Source organism: Rhinolophus sinicus, chromosome 3 (genome assembly GCF_057876585.1).
Source record: "Rhinolophus sinicus isolate RSI-liver-muscle chromosome 3, RSI-T2T, whole genome shotgun sequence".
NCBI lineage: Eukaryota > Metazoa > Chordata > Mammalia > Chiroptera > Rhinolophidae > Rhinolophus > Rhinolophus sinicus.
In genome coordinates this window covers 160,189,663-160,215,033 of record NC_142503.1, presented here as the reverse complement: position 1 = coordinate 160,215,033, position 25,371 = coordinate 160,189,663, and the positions used below count along the sequence as shown (strand labels likewise).

Here is a 25,371-nt window from a genome sequence, read left to right as displayed (position 1 = left end):
CCTTTCTTGATGTTTTGGGTATAACTCATTATTTTATTCTGTTTATTTCCTTTAAGCCATGTCAATAATTTTGGAAAGTAATATAGACTATTTAAAAACATTATGGAGAAATCCTAGAATATTGTAAAACCAGTTGAATAGTTGCAACAGAAATCATAAGCCAAATAAGAACTTGTCTTAGTTCAGGCTGCTATAACAAAGTACTGTAGACTAGGTAGTTTATAAATTACAAAAATGTATTTCTCACCGTTCTGGAAGCTGGAAGTCCAAAATCAAGGCTCTGGCAGATTTGGTATCTGGTAAGAATCCACTTCCTGGTTCATAGGCAGCCATCTTCTAGCCGTGTACTCACATGGGAGAAGCTGTGAGGGATCTCTCCAGGGTCTCTTTTATAAAGACACTAATCCAATTTATGAGAGCTCCACCCTCATGATCTAATCACCTCCCAAAGGTCCCACCTCCAAATACCATCCCATTGGGGATTAGTTTCAACATGTGAATTTTAGGGGCACACAGTCATTTGTCTACAGCAGAGCTGGTTGTTTAGACTGAGGCCATACTTGAAGGAAAAAAAATGCTAGTATTAAAATTAAGAGATTAGGAGGTTGTACATATGTAGGGGCAGAAAGTCTGTGGGAAATCTCTGTACCTTGTGCTCAGTTTTGCTGTGAACCTAAAACTGCTCTAAAAATTAAAGTCTGAAAAAAATTAAACTCACTTTCTGTCCCTTATCTATACAGTACTTTACAAAAATTATTGAGTGCTTTCTAAACGTGTGCTGTTCCTGCTGCTGCTTTGTAGGTAGCTTTATGTGATTTTGTTGGAATTTGGTTGTGAAACTAAGATGTCAGAATCTCACTATTCTGTTTCTATCAAGTACTACCTTGCCTTTGAGACTAAAACAATTTATAACCTCCTTCATAAAAGCATGCTAATTTTAACGTGTTTCTATTTTTATTTGCTAACGAAATGCTTTTTCAAACTTTAAAATTGGTACCCCCCCAAAAAGGACATCTGAGCCCCTGACCCACTGTAGATTGGGTCATGATGTAAAACAATATCGATTGTAGATTTTGAAAAACAAGATTACTGGTTTTGTTGTAATACTGAAATTTAGAGGATTTTTGAAGATTTTAGCTAATTAGCTGGAACAACAGTCATTGTCTGTCATGTATCTTTGTGAAGGGCTTTAAAGAGAGAAAAAATAGGAGCAAAAACCCATGATTCTTTATATCATGCTTTCCTGTTAAAAAACAAACAAACAAACAAAAACAACCAACAATAACTCCTCACCCATCATATAGGCTAAGGATGAGTATACATATTGTTCTGTGACCCTGACCATGATCCTCTCAGGTCTTGGAATGAGGTAGAAGTGGTATGTGTGCATAGGAAATCAAATTACCTATCTACACATCTTTTTGTGTCTTATAAATGAAAAAAACTGGTGAAGTTACTTTCCCAAGGTTACACAGCTCTTAAAGAGTCCCCTACCCCCAGATCTGACTCAGAGCTGGTATTTTTTTCTGTTTAGCTTGAGCAATATTTTCTTCTTTACTATGTGCTAAACACTATGTTAGACACAGCAGATAAGATGAGTATGACCTGATAGTCACTTAAAGGAAGTTATAGTGTAGCAGAAGATATCATTTTCATGCAGTGATAAGTATGCTGATAGAACTGATAGTCTGACTTGTAGCAATGTAAGGGAGAGCTTTGAGCTTAGTCCGAGAGTTTAGGAAAGCCTTCTTGGAGGGGAACCCCCACTTGAAAGATGAATAAGTAATAATAAAAATAAGTAGTATAACTTATAAGAGGTATGTCCTGCTTTTCTCACTACAGAAGTGATCTACTTCGATAACACCACTTTGTAATTATCAATGCCTATTTAAGGGTGGTAATATGTAGTGGAAAAATATAGTCTGGTTATTTCATAAAGGTGTCTCGAGTGAATTTCTGCCTTCTCCCCCAACCTCACCACCATGACCAAGAATGGTAGGCAAAATTTCTGTAGTACAGCGTTACTTCTCTTTCTTTCAGGCTCTCCGAAAAGAAAAAGTTTATTAGGGCAGCTCTAAATGGCTTCTTGGACTAGATCCCTTTAAGAAAGAGAAGGAGGGGAGGGGGAGGGGGAGGAGGAGGAGGGTTAGATGAAATACTCCCAGGGGAGCATCTTGGAAATTTTTAAACTGCCTCTGTAAACTTTGACTTCAGAGAATGACTCTGGACAGCTGTCTTTCTGGGCAAATCCTGTGCTTATTTTCACCCTAGCTATGCGGATCTGTCTTCTTTTGCTTTAATTGTTCAACCACACATTCATCTGTTTTTCTATCTTCCTGACTGACTTCTGACGCCCAGCTTTACCTGTCCTGCTTGCCTGGTTCTTTTCCAGCCTCCTGCCTTGCTGTGGCCTCAGATTTCAAGCTCTGACCTGCTAACCTGGACAGGGTATGCCCAGCTCCTGGCTGACGGCCCCCTGTCCACCAGCCCCGTCCCCAGCCAGGGCATTCAGTTGCTTGGCAGCAGTGACTCTCTCCGCCTTCCCCCAACATACACATGTAGGTGGGACACACCAACATCTCATGAGGAGGAGCAAAGCCAAGACTAGAAAAGGAAAGAAAAGAAGGGAGACCTTTTAGGGAAGTTCTAGAAGGGGGTGGGGGAAATCTTGTATATTTAAAGACCGCCCTCAAAAGTTCATTCATTCAGTAAATAAGTGCCTTCTGTGTGTCAGGCATTGTGCTGGGCAATAGGCATATAAGATGAATAAGGAGGATATTTGGGATTCCAAAAAACTGTTGATATGAAGCACTTTTACAGCACATTTTTATCCCTCTGTTATCATACTTGTCACATAGTTTTATGCTAGGTAAAGAAGATTTTGTGACTAAACTCTCAGTATTATCTTAGATTCCAAGGTTATTGTAACCAAAATATTATTTATAGGTTGAAATTGAATTGTAACTATTGACCTGTGAATTTAGGGATTGTCAGGCAGTATAAGGTCTATATAAAATCTTATGTGTATCTACTATATCGAAACAGAAGGGATGATTTCCTATACTTGGGCAAATGCTCTCATACTATAGAAGCAAAACTGCCAGGAAAATGATGTTTTCCAAATGTTGCTTTCAGTTTGTGAAAAGAGACTATTGGGTGTTTTGTGAGCCTTTACCCTTAGGTACCACTGGTCAGGAATGGATGGTAAAGTTAAAAGCTTTTTAGGGATAAGCAGGTAAATGTATTGGGGGTAGGGATGAGGCACTGAATACAAGAATGAGGTGTTTTAAAGTAATGTTTGACAATATATTATTTAAAACTGCAACAGTTACAGTGCTGTGCTGGCCAAACAAGAGGACGGCAGCATTTACCAGTCACACTCAGCTTCTGGGCCTTAGATGTCCTGGGAACCAGGCTACCTTCTTAGGGGGAATTGATTGGGAAAACTGATATACTCAAACAATAAGGCAATAGAAAATGGTGCTATTACCAAAGAGTCCCCCAAATGTATTCAATACTTAGTGTGTGAAATTCTACTCTTATTCTTTTGTTCAGAGTTAGAAAAGGCCAATGTGTAGTCAACATTTATTCCAAAAAATTAATTAAGTTTGGTTGTAGATCACTCATCTATAGAGTTTGAACATGTCTTGGCAAAAACAAACACACAAGCAAACAAACAAAAAACAACCCAGGCTATTAATTTCTCATAGTAACTGAAAAGAAAGTTTGAATTAACCATGTACAATCTCCATTCAATATTGCAGTCTTGAAAATAGAGTCTATAGCCAACCAAATCAATGCTCTGCAAACATATGAACAATTATGAGTTCTCACTGAGTGTGTATGACATATGATTCACTGCTTGGAAGATCTCAGTGGAGTTTATTTAAAACACAATTGGTTAGTGACACAGAATTTGACTCAGAATCAGATATGATGAGGAATGAATAAAGCTGAAAAACTCAGTGTAGCAGCTGGAAGAGCCTAGCAATATTAACTCGTTTAAGAAAGAGAATTATTTTCTAATTGTAAAGATTTTCTTACTTAGTATTATTTCTTATATCTGATATACATATATATGTATGTATGTATGTATGTATGTACGTATGTATGTATGTATTCAAGATCAAATTTAGGCACTGAACAGAGCAAGCTTTTATTTTTCTTTAAACATACCAGGTTTTGCCAGGAAAGGATAATGTATGTTAATCCATCAAAATAGATAGTAAAAAACTTCAGCACAAAATAAAATTTATTGAACAACCTGTCCTCAGTGATTTTTTATTGTGTTGTCTTGACTTTTTCATAATCCTGTCGCAGGGTCTAATGGCTATTGATTGCCCATATACTGGCATTGTGGACTATCGTCAGGTGGCTTTGTCATTTGCCCAGGATTTCCAAGAAGCAGGTGGCTCTGTCTTGACCAATTTTGAAGTAAAAGATATCGAAATGGCTAGAGAAAGTCCTTCAAGAAGTAAAGATGGTAAGCCATCCCTGTCTTTTCTTATGAATACTTGTATTGACTTCTAAACAAACTTGGGGCCGTTTTTTGCCTGGGGTAGTCCTGGCGGGAGGTCTTCCAGGAGCTGGGCTATGGTAGGGCCCAGACCTAGAGGCAGGTACAGAAGGAACAAGGGTGAGACTGGACGTGGGAGAACTGGGACTCAGAACTAGGCACTGATCGGACACTGATCAATCGGACTGGTGCTAAAACCTGAACTGCCATGGCTGTTTATATAAAATTAGCCCCCAGACAGGTCCTTACCCTGTAGGTTACAGTCAGAATCCCTCGGGGATGCTTGTTAAAAATGCAAACTTTAGCATCACCTAGTCTTGACCAGTCATACTGTCTGGGATAGGGTATGACTCAGCCATTCTGAACTACCCCAATACCTTTCACCCACTCCCACCTACCCCTGCCACTGTAGACTGCACTTTGTTTCTTTTATTTTGCTTTGGGGACAATTTTTTTAAAAAATGAATTGGTTTGTAAGTTTTTAATTTGCTGTTGGGAAATTTGAAGGAGAAAAAAAGTAGTACTGAATTCATTCTTCCTTGACAGGTTTTTAAGGCGATCTGGGTCATCTGAATCATTCTCACAGTATCCTTCTAAATTCTAAGATGATGAGAAAAATTGTTAAATAATTTTAATTAAATTTAAAATTGTTTAAATTTAAAATTGTTTAAATTTTAAAATTTAAAATTAAAATTTAAAATTGTTTAAATTGTTAAAATTGTTTAAATTTAAAATTGTTTAAATTTTAAAATTTAAAATTAAAATTTAAAATTGTTAAATAATTTTAATTAAAATTATTATAGCTAGGTAGCATAATCAATCAAATTTATGATACAATTATTCTTTACGTGCTGTGTGTGTGCTTTATAAGACTTTCAGATCCCATGTATCTTATCGGGAGCTAATTTTATACATAGTTTATTATTGGAAATTTTTGTGTTGGGATAACTCATGCTTCTCTCCACAACCTACAATCTGCAAGGACTCAGGTAACCAACACTTGGACGACAAGTGTCATAGAATTAGTCCTGTGGGAAAATACGTACTGGTTTATAATGATCCATTTTATAGCATGGTTCCTAGGATTGTAGTTCAGAGAAAAGCTGGGACTGCCTGTGTTGAAGCTAAGGTGGGAAAAGGTTTATAAGCATAGATTTAATGAATTCTTATAAAATAATCACAAAAACAGGCCATAGTTATATATATTGTTAAATATGAGCTAGTTTAATCTTGTTACTGGTAAAAAGCTTCAGAATGAAATGTGGGGAGCACCAGTTAGAAAGGCTATCATCAACAAGACAAATAGTAACAAGTGTTGGAGGGGCTGTGGAGAAAAAAGAACCTCATACACTGTTGGTGCGAATGCAGATTGGTGCAGCCGCTATGGAAAGCAGTGTGGAGGCTCCTCAAAAAATTAAGAACAGAATTCTCATATGACCCAGCAATCCCTCTCCTGAGTATCTACCAAAAAAAACCTGAAAACACTTATCCATAAAGACATATGTATCCGATGTTCATTGCAGCTTTATTTACAGTGGACAAGACATAGAAACAACCAACGTGTCTTCCATAGATGATTTGATAAAGAAGATGTGGTATACATACACAATGGAATACTATTCTGCCATCAGAAAAGATGAAATAGTGCCATTTGTGACAACATGGATGGATCTTAAGATTATTGTGCCACGTGACATAAGTCAGACAGAAAAAGTCGAGAACCATATGATTTCACTGACATGTGGGATATAAAACTGAAAACAACAAAGGAACGAGACAAACAAATAAAGAAACAAAAACTCATAGACACAGACAATAGTTTAGTGTTTATCAGAGGGTAAGGGGGGAATGGGATGGTAGATGAGGGTAAATGGGATCAAATGTATGGTGATGGAAAGCGAACTGACTCTGGGTGGTGAACACACAATGTGATATATAGATGATGTAATACAGAATTGTACACCTAAAATCTATGTAACTTTACTAACCATTGTCACCCCAATAACTTTAATTTAAAAAAAATGTGGGGAACAATCATGGTTGTGACAGAAGAAAATTATTTAAAATAATATAGGCCTTCTTTTACTAAAAATAAATGTTTCACTAATTCTTTTTTTTCAGGGATGAAATATCCAGTTGTTATAAGGAACACAAAGGTAAAGATTCTTAAGCAAAACTACTTCCATCTATTTTATCTATTTTTATTCCCTCTCCTTTATTAAAAAGTTGAATTAACCACCATGCTGTATTTTATGTCATTAAATGAAATTTGTCTAATGTAAAGTTATTCTGAGAGAAATTCTTTGAGAGCAGTGTAACGGCTTTCATTCTAAGAAGCGTTTCAGCTTGGAAATGTATTCATATAGTGATTGTACACAGCAAAGAATATGATTATAAGCACTTGGAGTGTTTAATTTTAAGGCAAATATGATAGATATTTTATTGTTTTACCTACTTATTACATTAACTTATTAACTCTCTGCTATTGAGAAGACTTTGGCGGGGGGTGGGCCGGGGGGGCAGGTTGTACAGAGGGAGATGGACTGCTTTCCTTCATCTTCACATCGTCTAAAACAAGAACTACTGAATGGCATAGCAGTGTTGCATTCACTGTGTGTTTACTGAGTGATCAGAATTCAGTCAGGAAAGCAGAATCATTAATGAGTGTAATAGGATTTATTATAGGAAATTAGGCCTTACACAATTATGAAAGGATCTGGGGAAGCAAAGCTTTCAGAAGGGGAGTTGGAAGATCAGAGGCATATCTAACCTGTCTGAGAAGCCAAGTGTGTCCAGCTCCTGAAGTGGAACTGCAAATGGAAAGCTCATGAGGATATCTGGGGAAGCTCTTGCCTCCATGTCTACACCCAAGTAGTGGGCTAGTGCAGCGGTTGGTCAGTAGGATCAGTAGTTTGGAAGCAGAGCTGGATGTGGAGCTGTAATTCACTTGGCCTTGGGTGTTTGTCACCACCTTGGACTAGAATGACCTTCAGAGAATAATGGCTGCTGCCTTGCTTTCTGTCTGCCAAATCATATGCAGTTCCTGTTTTGGTCAACTTGAAGTTGGAACCATACAAGGAAGGGGATTCTGTCAAGCATAGTGCCCAGCTTAACTGAATTGACACAATATAAACCCTGGCAGTCCATTGCTTTTCAACGTGGCATCCATTCACACCCCTTTATAACCACACTTAACTATCAAATTAAAATAGTAGTAAAGTCATGCTTCCACCTACAAGGTGCAACTATCTTTCATACAACTGAAGACAGGCTTACTCTCCAAAAAAGATATGAAATCTACATTATCCATATTTGGATGATAGTCATTTCTAGGTGAGTCACACTCCCCCTTTGAGATCCTATAACTTAAATACTGAAATAAAAAATTCACCACTATGAACATCTTATACTAGATCAGTAGTTCTCAACTGGAGATGATTTTGCCCCTCCAGAAGACATTTGGCTGTGTCTGGGGATAATTTGGATTGTCACAGCTGGCGGAGTGGGGCAGTGCTACTGGCGTTTAGTGGGTAGAGGCCAGAGTTGCTGCTAAACATCCTACAACATGAGGGACAGGTCCCCACAACAAAGAGGTATCCGGCCCCAAATGTCAATAGTACTGAAGCTGAGAAACTGTGTTAGAGAGGAAATGGCAGAGATGGGTGTATTAATCTTCTTGGGCCACTATAACAGAATACCAGAGATTGGGTGGCTTGATTAACAGACATTTATTTTTTCAGTTTTCTGGAGGTTTGAAATCTAAGATCAAGGTGCCATCAGAATTTGTTTCTGGTGAGAGCATTCTTGGCTTGTAGATGGCTGCCTTCTCACTGTGTCCTCACATGGTCTCTTCTCTTTGCGTGCACCTGTGCAAAGAGAGAGAGCACGCAAGAAAGAGAGCCATCTTTGGTATCTCTTTCTCTTATAAGAACATCAGTCCTATCAGATTAGGGCTTCACTCTCGTGACCTCATTTAACCTTAATTACCTCCGTAAAGGCTCTGTCTCCAAATACAGTCACATTGGGAGTTAAGGCTTTAACATACAGATTATTTTTTTTTGAGGGGGCTCACAATTCAGTTTATAACAATGAGGGAAAAGTAGAATTGGATAATTATAGACAAATACATGTATTTCAAAGTAAGGAAGAAATATTCATAACTACTGCATTCATAACTACCACATTTATGTCACCAATCATGTGGTCATATCTGGTATTGATAAATTCATTCTTCCACTATCCATTCCATATTCCCTTTGCCCTTGGCAAGCCTCTCAGCTGGTGATGGTTTCTTGTTTGGTGGGGTAACTCAAACTTTCAGTCCTGAAGTGTCTCTGCCATTAACAGCCCTGTGTGTTTTGGATTGTAGTGGTTTCCATTAACTTTTATAACAATTTATGGGGATACTGAGAGATACCCCAGGAACTGTATATCCCAGACATACTCCTCTTTATCATCCCAAGTCATCTGTGTGGTAGCAACTCTGTTTCTCCTTGAGAGTCCAGATCAGTTACCCCATTCAGTACAGTAAACCTCTCTGCCTGTTGATTCACTGGCACAGGATCCCAAAAGGGCCAGGTGTGGCAGTATCAACTTGTAGCATAATGGAATCTTTACACATTTTCTAATGGAAGCATTTATCCCTTGGGAACTAAGACTTCCAAGATATTGGAGCCCAAAGTTGTGGGGATAGGAAGCAGAAATTTAGATTAGGAGCAGAAACTAGTGGATTATTGTTAAGGAGCTACTATGCTCCTGTTTCTACCTCTTGATTTCCAGACTTGTGAATCCTGGCTATGGAAGAAACAATACCATATATTAGTCTCTGATTTAGAGCGTCCTGGAAGACATTGCCCCAGCCCTACAAGGTGTTGCCAGCCAGCTAGTGCTGTTACTGAATCTTCAAAAGACATTCCATTTTGTCACCCAGCAGCTTCAGGATGATGGGGAAAATGATAAAATCAGTGAATTCCCCAAGCATGAGTCTATTGTTCTATTTACTGTAAAATAAGCTCACTGATTAGAAGTAATGCTTGTGGGTAAAATACCATAATGTTGAATAAGGCATCCTGTAAGTTCACAGATGGTAATTTCTGCAGAAGCATTGTAGGCAGAGAAGACACATGTTTATCCAGGGCAAGTGTCTATTCCAGTCAGGACTAAGTGCTGCCTCTTTTTTTTTTTTTTTTTTTTTATTGAAGTGGTTCAGGGCTCATATCAGTGGCTCTGTGGCTCTCTGCTGTTGGCAGATTGAGCATTCAGCAGTGGCTGTAGACACATCAGCTTTGGTGAGTAAGTCCGTGTTGCTGAGGCCACACATCACCTCCATCCTTACTGCCATAAGCATTTAGTTTCTGAAGCCATTCGGTAAGAACAGGGGTGACTGGGAAAGAGGCTAAGACATCCACAGAGCAGGTCATCTTGTCCATTGATGATTAAATCTTCCTCTGCCACGGTTACTCTTCAGTGAGCATTGATGTGCAACTTAAATATCTTTACCTTCTGAACCTGTTTGGAGAGATCCATTCACATACCTTTTCTCCAGAGCTCCTTTTCCTGACCATCCAGCCAAACCATTAGTTATTGCACATGAAACAATGTAGGTCCATCCTTCTAGCCATCTCTCCTACTAGTATGATAAACAACCAGGTATAGTGTTCAAAGTTGTGCCCACTGGGAGGATTTCTCTTCACCACAGTCTTTCAGGGCTACTCCTAAGTGGGGCTCTGGTGCTGTCGCTGTTCACTTTCAAGTGGTGCCAGAATGTTGTGCAGAACGATTTGTAAACCAGGCCTCTCTTTCTCTTCCTTGGTCAGCTGATCATAGAGAACTTCCTAAGGGGTCCCAGTTGAGAAGGAGGAGGTAGTTTAGCAGGAATAGGGGTCGTGGAAATTTGAGCCACTTGCCTCTGCAACTTATTTGTGCCTACAGGACCTATATGATCGTATGTATTCTACTTCCTCTTGATGACAGACTGCTGCTGTACACACCTAATTTTGTGGCTCGGTGAGTCAGACAATACCCTGTTAATAATGGGTAGTTCACATGGTAACTTGGTGACCTGTGGTCAAGTGTTGAGTCAAAGCCAGAAGCAGTTTCCCAAAAGGAGGATTGTTATCTGCAGAGGATGGTATAACTTTCCATCAAAATCCTAAAGTTCTGTGCTCTGATTCGCCTACAGGACCCTACAGTCTCCATACACCATCACACTCTGCCACAGACACTTTGATTACCATCAAATTTGCCAGGTCATGTGGCCCAAGTGGCAAAGCAACCCGAATCTCCATTCAAAGAAGAATTAAAAGTCTGCTTTTACCCCTGACCTGACGGACATTTTTCAACAGTGTGGCGTCATGTGATGGAGGATATGTAGGGGCCTATGGGAACCAGTGAATATCTATTTCACCCACAGTTATTATAGTAGTTGCCTGTTATTTTGGCATTTTTCTTTAGTATAGTTAAATAATATAATTAAAAATTTTGAGTCAGCTTATCAGATTGAACATCTGTGCTTCTATAAGTTTATTAAAAAAAGGATTTTAAAAAGAAACTTCTCGGGAGAGGATTTGCAAACTAAAGATTTATAGACTGCATATAGGGAAAAAGACTCACTTGTGAAATAGCAATAGAGATGCAATGTTTTTAAAGAAATGTATGTTTGAACTAATGTATCATTCAATGCTTACCTAAATTTCCATTTTGGATGTGAAATTAGTGTGTTACTGAATTTAACTATTGTTTCATATATACCATAAAAAGATTTCAGAGACCTATGACAGTTGTTAATCATTTTTCTTTGGAACTGTTTCATGAGTTTTTTAAAGAGAACATCTAGATTATTTGCATGCTGATACTATTCTACACATTCTCTTATCTTTACATTTGTCATATGGCTTATCTCCGTTTTATGTTCTAAGAACAAAAGAACTGCTGACTTTTCAGAGTAGGAACTAGTAGATTTATACCACATAAAAATATTTCTTGTACTTCTGGTATATAACTATAGATGAACAGGAAAGATATGTTAACCTATTTAGAAGAAGGCATTTTTGTTTTTGTTTCCATAGCCATTTAATTTCAAGGGTCTTAAAATTATCATGGTTTAGTCTAACTCACTTGAATTCACAACAAAGAGGTTTCATCCGATTTTTGTCAGAAGTGTAACTTATATATCTCTTGAAAGAGGCTTATCTTTGTAGGTAAGCAAAAATAGCGTGCATGCACAGCTAGAATAAAGATGAATCAGTGAAGGTTGCAAAGAAAGAGAATGTTGAGATAGGTGAGAACTTGGAGGCTTCAGAAACAGGTCATTTGGGGAGGAAAATCTAAGAACAAGAAATTACCTCGAGTAAGGAGGTGCTAGTTGTTTAAGAGATGGGTATTAGAGTGTGGTGATGAATTGTGGTTTAATGAAATCATTTAGGAAATAAGGTGGCACATTGACTAACCCCAGCAGGGTAAATCTGAAAATAGGCAGATGATAATTACAAAATAAAATTTATGAGAAAATACAACAGCCTAAGATTAGCAGTCTTTTAGCTGTTACAGCAAACCTTAACTGTAATGTGTTCTCAGTGAATGTGGATTGAATGAATGAGATTTTGAAAGTAGTCTCAGTTTACAAAGTAAATATTGATCAGGAAGGAGAATTGGTTGGTAATGGGTTACGGTTGGAGTGTGAAGCAACCTGAGAGAAACAGGATAATTACTCATAGATAAGGCAGGAGAAGCTGTCTGAAATACGGAAGAGGCCAAATTGGTGGGACCATCTAAATGAAGTTTGCTTCTTCATGTAACAAATAGTTAAGAAGTTCCATGCTAGATCTTAGTAAAATAAGTGTGTGTGTGTGTGTTGTTACGTGTCTTCACTAGGTCAACCATTATATCCCTAATTCAATTTAAAGTACAAAATTTAAGATGACAACCTCTTGTATGCTACTACTCTAAGGTTCTAGCTGCCACCTAAATGCTGAAGAATTTATTTTGCTGATACTTGTATTTAATGTCCTGTTTTAATAGGAATAAAAAGAAAAAAAGTCCATTCCTGTACCCTTAGTATCTTTTCTATAATCTGTGTTTCTGCCCTTGACATATTCTTCTCCTCTCAGTGTCCCACAAATCACTGTTCTTTTCTTTTGCACTAGGGAGAGGAAGTTCAATGTCAGTATGTTGTGACCTGTGCAGGACTTTACTCAGACCGTATTTCTGAGTTGAGTGGCTGTAATCCCGATCCTCAAATTGTACCATTCCGGGGAGATTACCTGCTCTTGAAGCCAGAAAAATGCTATCTTGTAAAAGGAAATATTTATCCGGTAGGTAATGATGCTTCTGCCTTCTCACCCTTTTCGAGATGACTGTGGGCAAAAAGGCAAAGAAACGAAAACTTTTATCTGGGTCAGAAGTAAGAGATATTTTGAAGGACTTTTTTTTGCAAGCATTCCATCTGTTTCTCTTATGTTAAATCCCTAAGTCTTTAATCTGATATCATAGTCATTCAACTATACTTAATTACCCACAAGTACATGTCTGCGGAAAGCAGGAGTGCACCATGAGAAGGGCTAGCAAGAAAGGACCTGATTCTTCTTCCTCTCTGCTGGAAGGAGCACTCATAAGAGAACTTTCCCTTTTTTTGTGCCCAGATACCCAACCCTCTTTCTCAGTTCACTACCTATAGGTGCAGAAAAGGGGATGTGACCTCTGTGGTTTCATGGTGTAGAAGACAGAGCCCTTAAACAAAGAGTTCATTCTTCCATCTGGAACTACTAGGTTGAACCAGATGAAATTACCAATATTCAGCTACTTAATATTTTTGACCTTGCCAAAACGTCCATTTCATCTGCCTCAACCTGATACATTCCAGCTTTATAAAAACCTGTGCTATGAATGTGTGTGTTTTTCTGGCAGCTCTGATTTTACTTGCCAGCCATATATATCCCTAGTTGGGAGGTGGAGGAGGCAGGGGGAGGGCAGGGAATAACCTGAAATAGAACAGTTATTTTTTCTTTACCCAGAAAGAGAAATAGATGGGACAGTGTGTATTAGTCTCAATAGCATCAGTGATTCCTGGGTGGCATTTCTAGGCAGAAGCATGTAAGTAGAAAGGTATATCTGAGTAAAGAAGAAAGTAATGTGAGTTAAATGGATGGGAAGCAAGTTATTTATATTACCAGTTGAATGTTTGCATGCATACCAAAATGCAATATGAAGTAGGGCTAACAGTATCTTTGCTATGTTAAATCGGTAGGTCCCAGATAGCCGGTTTCCTTTCCTAGGAGTTCACTTCACACCAAGGATGGATGGCAGTATTTGGCTAGGGCCTAATGCAGTTCTTGCCTTTAAACGAGAGGGTTACAAACCCTTTGACTTCAGTGCCAGAGATAGTATGGATATAATTACCAAGAGGTAACATTATTTACTTAACAAATGATTTTATGTGCTTATATTTGTAATGTGAGACATTTTATCTTTCTTGATATTCTGTTTATTGGATAAATCCTCATATTTGTGATTGGTGTATTGATTCTTTTTATTAATCCAAATTAAGAGTTTTGTGGAATAAGCATAATATTTTAACTACTTCAAGAAAATGCTGACGATTCAGGGTATTGTTGTCTTGGTTAAAAAGAGCAAGACCAGGAGCCCGTCACACATCTGACAATCCACATCTTGTTTTGCTAACCTTCTAGTTGAGTTTGGAAAAAAAAGAAAGAAAGAAATTTCTCTCAAAATCAGTAGATGGCTTACTTTGATAAGATCATTTCAAGCCAGTCACCATCATTTTGAAAACCACTGGAGAAATTACTGATAATTAAAGTTTTTTCCTTTTGTAGAAAACTAACAATACTATTATGTTGACCTGGGATGCAGATTCTTTACTCTTGTAAGAACTCAGTGAGGTATTTTTGGGTGTCCTTTTAGCAATGTTTCTCTCCAGTGGGTTTCACATCAAAATTACTAGAAAGCTTTTTAAGATGTACTTGAGTTTCACCTCCCACAGATTCTGAAACAGAAGGTTTAGAATGGGGTTTCCCCAGCATGTGTGCTAGTAAACACACACACACACACACACACACACACACACACACACACACTCAGACTCATCAGAGCCTCACGTGACAATCACTAGTAGAGTATCTTACCTCCAGTTGACTAAAGAAAAGTAGGGTAAATGTCTCACTTCTTTAATGCCCAGGTTTAAATATCTGTTAATGCCTTTTAGGTGTGTTTTGAAAGCATGTAACGTTTGTATTAGAAAACCTTGCTGTGTTGGCAGGCTTTATAAAATCCTATTTGAAACCAGCATTCCCCGGGAATTTGAGTTTGAAAGGTGTTTACCTTTGGAGTTTGGAAGGTAGTCCTTTGATGAAATTTCCTTCTTATATTGGCCAAAAGTTGATTTTCTTTTGATTTGTGGTTTTCCTGACTTTGCCTAGATTTCTGTAATGCCCCCCTCCCCACCCAACTCTAATAGTTGTAAAGGTGTTTTACAGTAATAAAGAATTTCGTTTTCTCATAGAGATTTTATTTTCTTTGTTTTCAGTGGTTTGACTAAACTGGTGTTCCAGAATTTGTCCTATGGAGTCAATGAAATGTATAAAGCCTGTTTTCTCAGTGTAACAGTGAAGTACCTTCAAAAGTTTATCCCTGAAATTACCATCAGTGATATAATGAGGTAAGGAAAAGCCATAGGATTGTCCATACAGTCATGACCTAGGTGAACTTGCAAGGTGGGTCTGACTTGGTGATTCTTCAGCACATTTTCAGTCAGTGTGTCCACTGAATCTTTGTGTGCTCTCTTTCCAACAAGTTGATACGTTCCCTTTGCAGTGCATGTATTGGGCCTTGACGCATCATGGCTCTTAGTGCTTGAATTAGGTCCATTTCTAATTATCTAGACTACCTTACAAACTACCTTGCTGAAATCTCCATCGTAGCCCTATTGTGATGCCTCCTTTGCTTTTGTGTCTAGCTATCACTCATGATAAATACAACTTGCTCGACATTTTAAAAATCTCCCTGGCCTCTGCCCCCTGTGATTCCAAAACCTTTTGACTTTAATTCTATATAAGATCAGTGATCACCTTGTCAACTAATTAGGTAATAAACACATTAAAACATTCTATTTTGGTTGATTCTTAAAACCATTTAGAAACACACATCCTATACCTGACATCTTCACTTGCTTCTTCTCTACCACTCTTGTTCTTTCTTGGGTCTTACTCCACTCAGGGACTTCACTTGCAAGACAGAAGTGGCAAGTAGTGTGGTAACCATCAGTCTGAGTCCTTATTACTGGAATAACAAGGAAGTGGGGCAAAGGAAGTATTACTTAAAACAATTCTTTTTCTTATTAAAAGGCTTTCTGGACTTGATCTAAGTACTACCCAAGCCTATTTCCTTTTCTCCTTGGTGATATTTTTAGGGTGTTCACCTTTTTCCCTGAACAAGCTATTATATTTGTTAGACCTAATCAGCAGTGTACTTTGAGGTATTCCCCCTCCATGAATCCGTCTCATGAATCTCTAGAGAACTAAGCATTGCCTCAGTAATAGCTGCTGAACTTGCTTTGTGTAAAATGTCAGCAGTTTGACTCTGCATCTGGGAAGAGAGCAATAATCATGTCAGCTGTCTTCCTTGGGGGCACATCCTGGTCTAAATCTGACTCTAATGTATCATTCTTAGACCAGCTTTTTTGAATCCTTAGAAGAACTATTAAAACCCAGCTAATGTCTTTACTCTGATCTCTCTCATTCGTCTACTTACCTTCTGAAGTGGAAGGGATAAAAATATCTAGGCTTTATTTTTTTTCACTCAATCAATCAATAAAGGCTTTTAGGTTTCCAGTGGTCTGCTCTAGCAGACTAGTTATGTTTTCTGTCTGAAAATAGGTTGGTCAAATCTGGTGTCTGTTACTGCTATTAGTATTCCTTGGAAAACACAATAGGTAGGGATAGTGAATTCTGTGTATAAATAGTTGCAGTGAATTCACTACCCATATTCAATTACCACCCATTCTAGGAGCCTGAGGAACACTGTAGACCAGTGGATTTCATATGGTAGAACTGGACTTGGGGCTTGTGAGTTTTGGTGAACACTTCCTATGTCTCTCAGTGTAAGGGTGTGCATTTCAGTTACCAGTTTCATTAGCGTGTAGTAGAGAAAGGTACACAGCACTGTAGGCAGGTGCATTTGGGGACAAATTAAATCCAATTACAAATGAGTTCCGCTTTGGAGACAGAGAAGCTGAACACATTTAGCAATTCTATTTACTCCTTCCCTTTTACGCCATTCCTGCAGCTATTATATGCAGGAAATTATCACTAATAGAAAAGAGGTTATAGAAGATATGTTTGATACGATTTATATAAGTTTAAACAATACCATATATTATTTATGGATTGCATATGTAATGTGAAAATTAAAACAAGTATAGTAATAAACACCTAATTCGGGAGAGTATTTACCTCTGGGGAGAGAAGGGAATGGGATTCAGAGTTCCACAGGGGGCTATTATCATATCTATAATGCTTTATTTCTTAAGCTGTTTGGTAAGAAAATAGGTGTTCATTATGTTGTTCTCTGTACTTTATTATATGCCTGAAATATTAAATAATAATAATAATAATGAAAAGATCAATAGACTTTCCCACATTTTGAAGTCCAAGACTTGGCGATCTTGCAACCCACTATAGTAAAAGCATAAATACTCTATCATTAATATTGAGGCAGAAGCTCATTAAGCAGTTCTAGATAGTAAAAGAGAATCAAACCATAACTTTTAGTGGGATATTTAACTCAGGATGGTGTCCTTGAATCGCAGTAACCACAAAGCGCATCCAGCTTGACTTTTCATTGCCTAGCCAGGGCGTCTTGGGCAATAACTTCCTGGTGAACATTAGATTGGAATGTAAAGTTATAATCTGTCAAATATATGCATTAGGTGTACAAACTTCCCATTGTTAAATCATGATCTCGAAGGTTCTTAATTTTAGCTCTAAAGTCCTTCAGTTCTGTGATTAATTTTGGCATGGTAATCTAACAGCAGTTTCTTTCTGTTAACATTGTAAAGATATAAAAGATGAAGACATATGTGCCAAGATCCCCCCTTTTCCCACTCTTCACTTTGAAAATTTCTTATTTGGGGAATTCTAGGGTAAATTTTTAGGCAAGATGTTTTCATCATGAGTGATAGCTAAAGACTATTCTCTGTCATTGTGAAATGCAAAGGTGAAAGCCAAATATTCCTACAGTCAAGGTGACCTAGATCACAGTTTTTCAGTCTTCGTACTGTCGACATTTGGGGCCAAATAATTCATTGTTGTGGGAGACTGTCCAGTTCATTGTAGTATACCTAGCATCCCTGGCCTCTACTGACTAGGTGCCAGCAGTACTTCCCTAGTTATGACAAACACAAGTGTCCAGACATTGCCACATGTCCTCTAGGGGGCAAAATCTCCCTTGGTCAAGAACCACTGGTCCAGAGAATTTAGTAACCCTCACACTACGAAATACTGAGAGAGCCTGGAGAAGAGATAATAAAAATCCTTTGAAATGCGTATAGCTGAGAGTGCAGGAAAGTAAGTGGCATCCCAGGAGCAAAAAAACGAGGAGGAAATTGAAAAGCTAGGTACTAAGAGGAATTGATGCTAATGCTGTCCTGGGGGGATAGGAAAGATTTGTTGGTTTTGATGTAAATGTAACTGAGTTCTATTTTTAAGTGATAAGTGATTTATGTGCAATTAAACAATGCAAATTAAGTACTACCCACCACACAAAACAAGATATAAAAGGGCCTTTTATTTTAGTTTTCACTCAAGTGCTGGAAAGGAGGCCTTAGGTCTGTACAAGGTAAAAAGTTGGAACTGAGACCCCTGTGTAAAGCCAGGGACTCTTGATGGGCTATACTCTCAGTGAAAAGGGAGTCTTGGGGAAAAAATTCCCCTTGGCACCAGGAAATGTTAAGGAATTTTGTTTGTCCTGGTCCTGAGGGAAAGGGGATGGAAGCTCCTAAAAATCTAAAACCCTGGGCCTGTTCTCACAAGTGCTTCGAGTGTGAATTTATACCACCAGCTTGATCTAGGAACCTTAAGCTAAGAAATTAATTTAAAAAGTAGTTCCAGACTTGTTACTATCTTGCTTCAAACTAACCACTTCTCCCTCACTCACTTTAAACAGATTAGAGAAAGAGAAAGTGAAAATCAGAGTAATTTGACCACAGACTGAATATTATTGATATTAAGCAATTATTGGTTTTGTATTATTAGTATTTTGAAGAATCTTTTTTAAAGAAGTATACATTGAAGTGAAATGATATGCCATCTGGGATTTGCTCTAAAATAATCCAGTGGAGAGAGGTGGACAGTGAGTGGGTATTTAGATGAAACAAGATTGGATGTGTGTTGCTTATTATTGAAGCTTGGTAATACATACATGGGAGTTTGTTATACTATTCGTTTTATTTTTGTACATGTTAAAAAATTCCATTAAAAAAAAAAGTATTCCCAAAATGGTAATACCCCTGGAGCACCTGATAGAAGCAAATGTAAAACCTCTGTGTGGAGGAACAAAACCTCAACCCAATCCTTGCAGTATTCCCTGCTGAACAGAAAGTCACCATCAAAAGTTGCAGAGCAGCGTAAGTGAGAGTAAGCAGATAAAATAAATACCAGAATTAGACCCCTCACAATTTTGGGTAAGAGTAATTTTAGAAACCATAAAGTAAATATACTCTAGTGAATTGAAAACAAACAGGAGTGGAAAACATGAAAAAGAATAAGGCAAAGAAAAAAAAAACCCTAGGCAAATTTGGAAACACACTAATTAGAATTTCTAAAAATGAATAATATAGTTCTTAAATTTTAAAACTCAAATGACTAAGTTAGCTGCTTAGACCTTAAGAGAAAATCAGTAAATTGAAAGTTAAATCTGAAGAATTTAGAGAACAATGTTATAAGATAAAAGATGCATCATGTGGAAATTAAAAGACATGGACTAAAAAATTAGAAGATTCCAGCCTACATCTCGTGGAAGTTTCAGAGGAAAAAAGACATAAAATTCAGGATGAGTCCCATCTGAATAAATAAAACTAAATACAAGAATGGAAGCATCATATAACTTCTAAATCAGGTAAAGGAGGAAAGAAAAAAATATATATAGAAAAGTCAGTAAGTCAGGAAAGGAGGTGAGAAAACCCCCAAAAAATCAAGTTAAATAGCATACACTGACATGGTAGAAGTCAAACATATCAATAATTACAATAAATGTAAATGTACTTAATGGTTAAGATGGAGATTGTCAGGTTAAATTTAAAAAATCCATTTATGTGCTAGGCAGATGCTTATTAGAAGAAAGATGAGAACTGGATTCATGTCAGATAAAATACACCATAAGGGAAAAATTATTGTTAGAAATAAAGAGGGTCACCATAAACTTGTTGCATATAATATGAAATACAGAGAACAAAAACTGATATAACTGCTAGCAGAAATCAATAAATCCATAATTGTGGTGGGTGATTTTAAGACATAACTATTGATAGAAGAGATCAAGCTGACAAAATATCTAACATTTGAATAGCACTTGATTTATTGGATTTATAGAATTCCTCCACCCCATTACAGGATACTTGTGTTATTCAAGCCCTTAGAAAACATTTACAAAAGCTGACAATGTCCTAGACCCTAAACCAAATTCTCAACAAAATTCAAAAATTGAATATAGAAAAATCTTGTCAAAATCCAATTAAGTTGAAGATTAGTAGCCAAAATACCCTTCCTTATTGTTTGGATATAAGATGATTTGTTTACTTTCCCCTTCCACCATTCCCAATTTAAATATGCTCATGTGAACTTCTACTTTTAGATTAACAGTAGATCCCATGGTGAGTTTTATAAAATACCAAATTGACCTGTTTGCACCTGGCCAAAGGTGTCAGGTATAGCGGGTCATAGCTGTTTCCCAGCCCACAGGATAATGCCTGCCGCAGAATAGTAAAATAATAAATAAAAATGCTTCTCAAATGAATTAATGCCATTAGTTAGATATTCAGCTGTTGTTTCTGGACGTACTTAAGGGTCTAGGATGTACATTCCCATTAAATTTAGCTACAAATATAGTAAAATACATTGGCTACAAATAACAGTAAACAATTAAATGTAGCTGACTTCATAAATATCAAATTTGCTGAATCATTTGTTCTTTTGACTATTAAAATGGAATTTTTAAAAATTAGAAGTTAAAAAATTAAAAGTATCTGGCCTTACTATGTACAAGGCACAAATCTAGACATGGTGGTGAAGGAGGGGTGTTGTACAAGATGCTGTCCTGGCCCGCAAGACATTTATGGTTAATCTTACCTGAAATTTCAAATTATAATACTCATCTCAAACTGAGGTATTCTGAGGGGGGATGCCTATATGTAAAAATGCAAAGAAAAACCCTGAATTTGCATTAAGTGCTGAGTAGGGAATATGAAGAGTTTGATAGTTTAAACATTTCATATTAAATAGTTACTTTAGTTTGAACTAAAGTGAGATCCTTAGAAAAAATTAACATTGTATATTGTTATTTTACAATTTGGATTATAGGTCTGGAGCACTTTGGCAGGAATATAGGGAAATTGAGAACATAATTGGTGTTTGTAAGCAAAATAAATAGACACATTTTAACTGTAGTTAATCAGTATTAGCTTCTATTTGTTTTAGGAGTAAGGGGAATGTGCTAACTAAACCTCTGTAGAAAGAGTAGTTTTACTTTGAACACTCAATGTCAGTGGATGGTCAAGCCACTGTGTGTCCTCTATATGTTGGCCTTCAGCCAGATAAGAGAGGGATAAGAAACCCATAGAGATGCTCTCAACAGAAGCAGCGCATTGTACAAGAAAAAGGGAGAAATGCTGTTTTGATGAATTGAGATAAGCTACAAATACAGAATGTACAAAATGGACCACACACTGACTGATACACTGTTAATGTATCCTTACTCTAAGAAAGTTCAGCTTCCCTCCCATTCTATCTTGTGTTCTAAGTGTTATATCTGATCTTACTCAGAAATCCTTACAGCCCAAAAGTCTCTTGTCCAAATTCCCTGCATGAGTCTGTAGAGCAGATTACTCAGCTTTCTCATAGAACCTTTCACCCTTCTTGTAATCCTTATTTACCTTTCTACAAATGAAGAGTATTGCTGTGTAACTTCAGGCAAGTTACTTAATCACTCTGTGTTTCTTTGCTGTTAAATATAAACTGTATCAGCCACTTAGAGTTGTGAGGATTAAATGAGAGAATGCCTAGCACAGAATAAGCAGTTGGCAAATAATACCTATTATATCATTATCTCTTCTCAGCCAGACTGAAGTCTTAGAGGGCCGTGCTCTCATATTGTTCTTTGTATCTTCCTCAAGTGTGTATCTGCACTGGCCCAGAATCAATAAAAATATTTAATATTGTTGCCTGATTTCTTGAGTGCCAGTGGTGTGTATAAGGCAGCTATTTTCAAATTGGGTTTTCTTGAACAGTTTCAATGAAGGTGCTTTTGGAAACCAAAAATATTTTATTTAAATTTCATCTGTAAAATTTTAAACTATTTAAAAAATTTTTTTAAATCTCATTTGTACACTCAAGTGTTATAAAACATAACTTTTAATAGTAAAGGCTCTTATGTATTAACATGCTGCCAAGTTAATTCATTTTTATGCTTTTCCTGTCATCTCTTTAGTTAATTGAAAGTTATCCTGATATTCAAGGCTAAACTATTAAAAATAAAAACAAACTACAAGACATGAACTTGCTGCCATTTGAAAATATTTTTCTCCATAAATTTTATTAGTGTGTTATCAAAACAAAACACACACACACATACACACACACAAATACAATTCTGTAACATGAAAATCCTGCTTTCATTGCTTTGTATTAACCAGAAGAGCTTTATTATTCCCATTGATTTTATAATAAATTCATTTTATAAATTTAAATAAAAAATACATCTATTCTAATTAAATACAAATTTATCTGTTACTTTGGGAAAGAGCAGATATTTACACCTAGCTTACCCATTTGTGTATTCATTTGATAAGCATTTATTGGCACTGCTATGTGGCAGGTATTACACTCTAGGTTGAGGATATAAGTTTTACTGGCTACAACTGACAGCCTTTGGCTAAACACAAACCTGTTGGATTTCCACATGACTGGGCATTCAGAAGAATAAAGACTTTATTGCTTTAAGAATACTTTGAGACTACTGACTTGTGAAGTGTCCTATCTTCCAGTCAGTTGACTGTCACTCTTGGTTTTGCAGAGGTCCAGCTGGAGTAAGAGCCCAAGCCCTGGATAGAGATGGAAATCTGGTGGAAGATTTTGTATTTGATGGAGGAGTTGGAGTAATTGGAAATCGCATTCTTCATGTGAGAAATGCACCTTCCCCTGCTGCTACGTCTTCCCTTGCAATTTCGGGAATGATTGCAGATGAAGTGCAACAAAGATTTAAATTGTAAATAGTGAAAGGAGCTAGGTATGCATTTTAATCTCCACATTCAGCAACATGAAGCATTCTTTAATTTTAAGAAAAATAGGCTTGAAAATATCATTTTTAGAGATCTCATTTAGATAACCACTGAATTGTTAAAATGGTGCAACATAGAAATAATAATATTTTTAAAGTCCATGTTCTTATACTTTATGAATAAAGGGGAAAGGTACAGTTGTATCTGTCCTGAATCCCTGACTTTGTTAATGACCTGGTCTCACCAGCCATGGTCTAGAGATTTGACTCTTTTACAGTTTGGGGGAATGATGGCATAAAAAATTGCTTATTCCCTTAACTTTTTGGCTTTATAATATCTAAGCTTTTTTGTCTCTCGTAGACAAGAAAATATCCTGTAAATTGCAAACCTTTTAGTTTCGAAGAATCATAGAAAAGCTCACATTATTTAGAGCAACAGTATTTGTATTTGGGAATTTAAAATTCTTCATTAAAAAATACTTGAAGTTTCACATTTTTAAGTAGTTTGAATAAAATTCTATCTTAGCTATAATATTTTTAAGAATTAACTTTGCAGAGAAACTCAAAGCCTTTTTTATTCACAATCTCTTTATATACAGACTTGGTGTGGTATTGTCGCTAAATCTAAACAGCAGTACACTATGAATGGTTGTTGCCAACTCGTCAGTTTTCTGTGGTTAAGAAAATAAAAGAACTTAGAATTGACAGGTTTTTATGAGAGCAATTTTAGAATCCTGGTACTGATATACAGAACTCTATAATTTAAAAAATTATTTACCTCTTATGTCTCTGTTCTTTAGTTACACCAAGTTTCTCAAATGTTGGCCAAGATTACTTAATGATTCATGCCTACGTGGTTTTTCAGGGATCCTACAAACTTTTATGAGGATATTTCTTCACTTTTGGAAAATACCTAACTTGGAGGCGTTCACTGTAACCGCAAAAGTGCCTTACATTCATGTGTACTTCATGAGTATTTGAAATTGCTGGCCAGTGCCATACTGTATATAAGTGTATGGTATCTGTTGAAAATATTCTTGCGATTCAGAAAGTTGGAAAATAGAAATATAAATGAAAATATGGCAGCCTACTGATAGGGGAAACTTTTATTACAGAACCACTATTTAGATGAGACATTTTCATCCATTCCCTCATGTATACTCTGTCAGAATTAATCTTCCACTCTTCATTTTTTCTTTCCTCTTATCACTCCAAAGCTGTGTGATGGATGAGTTAGAAGGATATGCATTTTGGTTGATAGGAAACATTTTTCTGTTTTCTTCCTTTTCACTTCAAGCCTCGGTGATTACATTGAGTGAGCTACCTCATCCACTAATTGGAAAGGCAACACATCATCAGCTCATGTTCAAGAAGTAACATATCCCAAGTAAATAGACTAGGCAATTATTCAAAACTTGGGTGAGCATTCTGAAAGCCTTCAGAAACCATTCACAGAAGAAACAAGCCCTAATGGTTCTTCATAACAGCTGATTCCTCCAAGAAATGTGACACAGGATATTTTTCTGTTCCATTACAAGATTACTAAGAGACGGAAAATATTACAATTCTCTATTTCGTCAACAGTAAGATTGTATATACACTAAGCTGTGAAAGACTGAAATTACAAAAATAATTGTCTTAATTAAAGCAACCCTCATTCTATGTGGGTCTGTACTATACCCCCAAAACATACAAGTGAAAAAATTATTGAAAGTGTTTTGAATGTGTAGGTTACTCTGTTTGTGTAAAACATTTTGTATTTATGTCAGTAGGGTTTTGTTGTGTGATACTGATACAATTTTTTAAAGTTTTGTGTATTTCTGAGAGAAGAAAATGTATATTACTATTAAAAATATTTTGATGAGCCTTGGTGTTGTGAACATAATTTTTAGTTTCATAAAAACTGATTCAAATAAAGTTTTGGGATGTAAAACTTGAACTATCAAGGCTTTAGATAGCAGCCAATCTTTAAAAAAAATCTGTATTTGTGTATAAAAATGACATAGAATAATTTGAGATTTTGGGTGAAAAATGGAGCTCTTCCCCACTTACAAAAATGGCTTTCCATCTGGTAGTGGTGGCAATATCTGGCTGACCTCAGTGTTGTCATCATACCCCAGAGCACCAAGGAACATTATTTCTGTTCTGTAGCATAAGGTATATACCATATAAACACACTGCTTTTCAGGGTGAGAGGAGTCTAATAAATAAATCTTTTGGAATTTCTTTAAAAATTACAGTTCTAGGGAAAACATTTTTGGTATGCTATCTTTTACAGGGGGTCTGTCATCTGGGCATGAGCCTCCTATTACAGGGCAAATTATCTGAGTACCTGCCCCAACTTCTTTCTGGTA

At 36.8% G+C, this 25,371-nt stretch overlaps 1 protein-coding gene across 6 annotated transcripts in view; it reads left to right on the top strand.

Annotated features, from left to right (window-relative positions):
* Positions 1 to 24,881, top strand: part of L2HGDH (L-2-hydroxyglutarate dehydrogenase) — a 38,569-nt gene extending 13,688 nt beyond the window's left edge. For 3 of the 6 annotated variants that reach the window (XM_019725653.3, XM_074327493.2, XM_074327494.2), the window contains 6 exons: positions 4,321 to 4,483; positions 6,638 to 6,672; positions 12,661 to 12,828; positions 13,761 to 13,918; positions 15,057 to 15,188; positions 22,814 to 24,881. In XM_019725653.3, the coding sequence (XP_019581212.1) occupies positions 4,321 to 4,483; positions 6,638 to 6,672; positions 12,661 to 12,828; positions 13,761 to 13,918; positions 15,057 to 15,188; positions 22,814 to 23,009 (852 nt within the window). In that variant the 3' untranslated portion in view covers positions 23,010 to 24,881. The remainder of the gene's footprint in view (positions 1 to 4,320; positions 4,484 to 6,637; positions 6,673 to 12,660; positions 12,829 to 13,760; positions 13,919 to 15,056; positions 15,189 to 22,813) is intronic. The other 3 variants (XM_074327492.2, XM_074327490.2, XM_019725654.3) reach the window with 3 other exon arrangements.
* Positions 24,882 to 25,371: the final 490 nt, after the last annotated feature.